A 6000-nucleotide genomic window follows, 5' to 3' on the forward strand; every position below is an offset into this window, starting at 1 on the left:
ATTTATTGCTAGCAGGGACAGACCTGATCATGGTTTCACTTAGGCACAACGAACAAAAGCAGTGACACTGGACCCAGGGCAAGGGACGTCACTAAAGCAGCTGAACAGCTGGAGACAAAGGGAAGGCCAGACACACATGGCTGATGGTTGCCATGGCACTAGGAGGTGTTTTACAACCTGAGGAGTCAGACCCGCCGTTAATCAGTGACCGGCACATTGTCGCCAAGTCAGTGGCCACCAGCCTCAAGAGTCACATAGCAAGCTTGGTCAAGTCCAACTAGCACATTGTACACATATGGTCACTCTGTGTGCAGATGAAATGCACATTTAATGAACAAAGATACTGCAAATGACCACGGCGAGATGCAAAGTGTGGAGCTACGACCGAAGCACCACCAAACAGTGGTATTCAGAGTGGGGTCCGAAGACCAACCATTGAGGGGGTTTCAGGGGGATCCCAGCCAAATGTGTACATCTCACCATAATTCAATTCACTCGAAATCACAGACAATGACTTCAAGTGATTATTCTAACAATATTTTTCAATATCTCTGCGATGCATTTATTTATAAAGTACTGTATTAAAATGTATTCCAGTGGCGAATCACATTAAGTTGTCTCAAAACTCTATACATAACAAAGGGATGTTTTGGTTTGAATTAATTTAAACCAAAACACCCTTTCTTATCAGAGTCTAGAAGAGATAGGGGTCTGCAGGCAGTGGCCATAATGAAAATAAATAAATGTGTCGGTCTGAGGCTTGAAAACCCGTGGTATAGTGTAGTAGTACTTTAACCCGTGTCCCTTTACAACCATCTTTACTGATTGAAGACACTGATACAATCAAAGCATCTGGTCCAGATGCAACGTCTTGCAGCCTGTCTCCTGCTCTCTTTATAGTGTCGGGGAGCTGCTTACAGCTTGCAGTAACAAATCTAACAATGTCCTCTCCTTCTGCACCTCCTCCTCTCTTACTCCTTTAACTCTTTGTACCCCCTCCACTCTCTTCTCCTGCTTTTGTGTGAGCAATGCATCAAGACAACCCCCCCCACCCCCCACCCCCCTGCCGCTAAACATGGTCCCTGTGGCAGATGGCCCCATGCAGCAGAGCCTTATCTATCAATATCAAAACTATGTGTGAGCCTGACATGTGGCCTCGGGCCGTGTTTGTATGCTCAAGACACGGCTATCTGGAGGACGTTGTGTGGACGCATTGCACTGACTGATGCGCTCAGAGGTTCTGGGGTCAAAGTGTGTCCACAAAAACCAGCGTGCAGACCACACTTGCTCACACACGCGCGCACACACACGCGCACGTTCACACCCACACACGCCACACTATAGCAGCGTCTTCCGTTTCATTCACCGCTGTGATGCCCTGTCTTCCTGCACACATGCTTGACCTGTGTTCTTGTCAGAGCCAGCGTGGGGAAACCAATATCCACATCAGCCCTGTGTTCCGTTTGCATAGGGGCTTCTCCGCTAGGCTTCCCACATCCTCTCCAGACAATGGGGTCAATGCAATGTGTCATAGATGACAGATGTTTCAATACAACACTACACAGTTGGGAGCAGTTGTTATGGTGCAGGCGTATAGGGATGAAGCCACTGTGATGGGAGGAATACTAAGACAGCTTGCCTGAACAGAGCTTATGGGTAAAGTGGAAGAAGTATACCAAAGTATAAAACGCACACAGAAGCACCTTGATGCTACTGATTTGACCTATAGGGTCAGAACACAAATATAGCATGTTCAGCTCACCTAATTCAGAAGCAATTTGGAGTTTCGACTAAACTTTAAATTGGCACATTCAAATAAAAAGGAAAGGGCTATATTATCCTCTTACCCAACAACTCACCCCGGATGACAAGCTCATATTAAAAGTTCATTCAAACAACTTTTATGACCAGTCCAGTCATTATTTATAGACATAATGTGCTTTCTGAATAAGCGTGTAGCCTATGTGTATATGAGAAGAACTCCACTTCCAGCTCTAGGTCACACAGGCCACCAGGAATAGCAGTGTAACAGTAGACAGGCAGCCGGTGGTGGATGTGGCAACATCCCAGGCGAGACCCTGGGGGTATATGTTGTCTTCAGCCCGTCAACACCCCAATAGACATGGGCTTCACCTTGTACAAGTGTGGAGGAGGGAAGTGGAGTGCAGTACGGTTCTCAAACGTCTTCATGTCAAGGACCCCAAAAAGTATTTTGACCGTCTGGCCGCAGATTTTGTGCCAGGGACCCCCATACAACATTTATGTAATAATAATAATAATAATAATAATAATAATAATAATAGGCTATTTTCAACTAGCTGATGCAGGTTTAAGTGAGTAAATGGATTGTGAATTGTGATGCTGTACTAACTATTTTCCCTGGGGACCCCCTAAGCTAGCTGTAACCCCCCAAGGACCTGTAGGTCCCCAGACCCCCACTTTGATAACCATGGTGTGCCGTAGAGATCTGTTCCCCCATGTGTAGAGGCTATAGTCAAAAACTGACAATTTAAATCGCTGTTTGTAGCCCTTTCTTATCTGTTCCCACTAAAAACCACAGTTCCAACTCCAAACCACCGTACAAAGTCATGCAACGTGAAATTAGACATAATAGTGACATTTTAAGTCTATAGAAAGAAAGACCACTACAAGAATGAAAATAAAGGGCTATTCTATCTGTAATGTAACATATCACTTTTTCCTGACTCTTCTGTCGCACATGACAGGTAGCCTCTACACTCTTCTTATTAATTCCATCATCTCTGTACAACTGTTACAAAGCAGCTGATACGGATCGCTATGTTTAAAAACGTCATATAGCATACGTTTTTCAATGTAAAATACAATAAAAACGTAAACCTGACTTACTTTAAATCCAGCGACTGAACCTCCTTCCTCTCAACCCTGTTGTCATCATAGCCGCTGTCCCTTTAAAAGAAGCCACGTGTTTCCCCCCGCTATCTGGTAAATTATAGTGGAACAGCAGCGGTAATAATGCGGTTTTGTCCCGAGGACGCGCTTTTGTTATGGTAATAACACACACCAAACCATCCGCTTATTTCTACCCGGGCGAGATTTGAATTTCCACAAAGGAGGAGCTGTCCTGTCCACCAAAAATATCAGTCCATCCTATCTCTCTTGGTATATTCCGTTTAATTCAAATGGGTGCGGGAGTTTGCAGTTTTAAACGTCTTGGTCCATTGTTGTTCCCTTTCTCGCCTTGTCATTGTCCTCCTCCTGTCAATTCACCATTCAGAATCAGAAGCCTGTCCTACACACTGCTAGTCCCTCCTTGGCCCGGGCTGAGCTGAACAGCTGTCTCTGTCTCTTCTTCTGACACAGACACACACTCACACACTCACACAGGCTCAAACTCATTTCTCAACCCTGGCCGAGACGCACACAGAGACCTGCAAGAGTGTTGGTTGGAGGACTGTCAAAGGGGAGTGGGGAGAGGTGGGACCCTGAGTCACAGCTATGCAATGAGAGAGGAGGGGGGGCGGGGGGGGGGGGGGGGGGAGAGAGACATAACGTCATTTCTTCCATATCTTGGACGAGTGGTTTCCCCTTGCCTTGTGTCATCTGGTATCCTATTATGTAAAGTTAAATATAAGCAGTATAATAGCCCAATATTCATCCATTATCAACAGCCTTGATTGCTTTTCTAAATTAGGCCTATATTTTCTGACAAGTTAACAGTGTTATGATTGAATGTTTAATTTTCACTGATGGCTCATAATCGCTTGCCCTGATCCCTGATATGTGTGTTTGATAAGTAAATGCATAGTAGCCTGATAAATATCTAGGCTATTTCCCAACCAATGAGTAGCCCTATAGCCTACAGAAAAAAGGAAATGACAGATCTACTGTGACACACACTGTTATCATTAAAAGAGGCCTTAATGAGTCACCATCTGAATGGACACTCCCCAGACATGTCCTGTTTTATCTTTCGCAATGATCAGTTTTGTGTTTAAGGATAAGGAGTCTGAATTGTCCAATTAAGCTATTACCATATTCTGCAGTCATGGTGGTCTGCATTCATAAAACTTCTCCACCTTTACTTGTAAGCTTATGTAGGCTAAATATCAAGTGAAATAGGAGCTAGTGCTGATATATTGTATTATTGTGCAGTAATTCATATGTATAAGTTGTTTTAAAATGGTCCCCTGTGGGGCCTTCTATTCTATTCTATTCTATTCTATTCTATTCTATTCGTGCAGTGCAGGGCATCACTCGAGTGTAATCAGTAGTGGTGTGGGGGTGGGATTCTCACAGGGCCAACAACAACCGCTACACAACTAAACACAACAATATTGTCAGAGTATAACATTTTATTGGTGTAATTGCCCGCTACATTACCACTGCATTCGGACAATGAACTGGTTTACCGCTCAGCCATTCTTCAGGCTTATAGAGTCCTATTGGGTCTAAACTGAGGCCTGTCTGGGGGGTAGGGGGGTCAATATAAATAGCCTGGTGTCTGTGCTCAGGTTACCCAGGTTGTTGGGATACCAGTGCTCACTGTGCTCAGACAGACAGTGGGGCAGACGAGACAGGTCTTGGTTTGTGTAGTAAATATAGTGCAGTGAACATGGGCACGTGTGCAGCACCAAGCACCCACGGTTTGTAAAAGGGAAACTGTCCAATTCTAAGGGCCGATTCATACTCCTATTTTAAGTCGGTTCGGCTCTGTAGAGCCTACAATGTGACGTCATTCGGTGGGGCGGGTACAGTCCTAAAGTTGTCTCTTCGGTGCTACTGAAAATTTCTGACGAGCCGAAATCATTTTCAGTAGCACCGAAGAGCCGACTTTAGGACGGTACCCGCCCCCCCGAACCTCAAATGACGTCAAATTGTAGGCTCTACAGCGCCGAACCGACTTTTATTCGGCTCTAAAATAGGAGTATGAATCGGCCCTTAGGCATGCGCCGCACAATATGACTGACCCCACACCAAAGGAAGTTCATGTGACAAATGATTTAAGAAAAAAGGTGGAGCCCACACACCAAAGAAGGTATAAGTTACTTCTTTATTACAAAACTGAGGTTTGGATCCACTGTGGATCTTCTTCGGGTCATAAGGGTGTAAAATCATTATGAGTATTACCTCACACTCACATACTGTGTATGTACAGTACCCAAGCTCACTCTTGCAGTACCAGTAAGACGCCTTCATATAGGCGACGAGCGACCGCAGGGCTGGAATAATGTCACTTCATTATGTCAGCACTGGTCATAGAAGTTTAATTTTAAATTGTCTCATATAAGCATTGTGGTCCAAAAATAAATAAACTGTCTCAGCGATATTGTCAGGGAGTTGTCTCTGTGTCATCACATCTGTGTGTGTGTGTGTGTGTGTGTGTGTGTGTGTGTGTGTGTGTGTGTGTGTGTGTGTGTGTGTGTGTGTGTGTGTGTGTGTGTGTGTGTGTGTGTGTGTGTGTGTGTGTGTGTGTGTGTGTGTGTGTGTGTGTGTGTGTGTGCGTGCGTGCGTGCGTGCGTGCGTGTGTGTGTGTGTGTGTGTGTGTGTATAGTTGCGACCGTGTCGCCCGTGTGTTGTGTGTGTGTGTAGCATCACATGAAGAGCGTGATGTGATGGCTTGAGCGTTAGCGTTACAGCGTTACTGCACGTTTTCATAGTAAGTGCGACTTGCGATCGCAACAACTCCTGTCATATCCTACTGAAGGATTCATGTAAACTACTACATATCAATAAGACAAAAGAGGGCATACTGTATAGTTCAGTAATAGAGCCACACAATGAACAGAATGTGTCAGCTTATAGAGATGACACAAAATACATAAAAAGCAAATGGGGGGATGGTGGTGCGGGGTTCATAACAAATATAATTTCCCCTGCTTCGTCAGTGTGGAGTCCGAGTGACGGGTTGAAGTGAGCTCATTCTTACCTTGTGATAGGCGAACGGGCTGGGAGACCTGCAGCCCGTCCACGGCGCACGTGTTCCCACACGGGTGCAGGGTGATGACTCCTGCCTGGTTC

The 6000-nt window shown here is 45.2% G+C and overlaps 1 protein-coding gene across 1 annotated transcript in view; it reads right to left on the minus strand.

The window, feature by feature from the left end:
• phldb1b (pleckstrin homology-like domain, family B, member 1b) overlaps nucleotides 1-6000 on the minus strand; it is a 78088-nt gene that overhangs the window by 65261 nt on the left and 6827 nt on the right. Inside the window, 1 exon segment of the mRNA XM_080772378.1 lies at nucleotides 5909-6000. This exon segment is cut by the window's right edge and continues 79 nt beyond it. Coding sequence (XP_080628504.1) covers nucleotides 5909-6000 — 92 coding nt within the window.

This window comes from Protomyctophum bolini (genome assembly GCF_963924005.1).
Source record: "Protomyctophum bolini genome assembly, chromosome: 9".
In the NCBI taxonomy this organism is placed as follows: Eukaryota; Metazoa; Chordata; class Actinopteri; order Myctophiformes; family Myctophidae; genus Protomyctophum; species Protomyctophum bolini.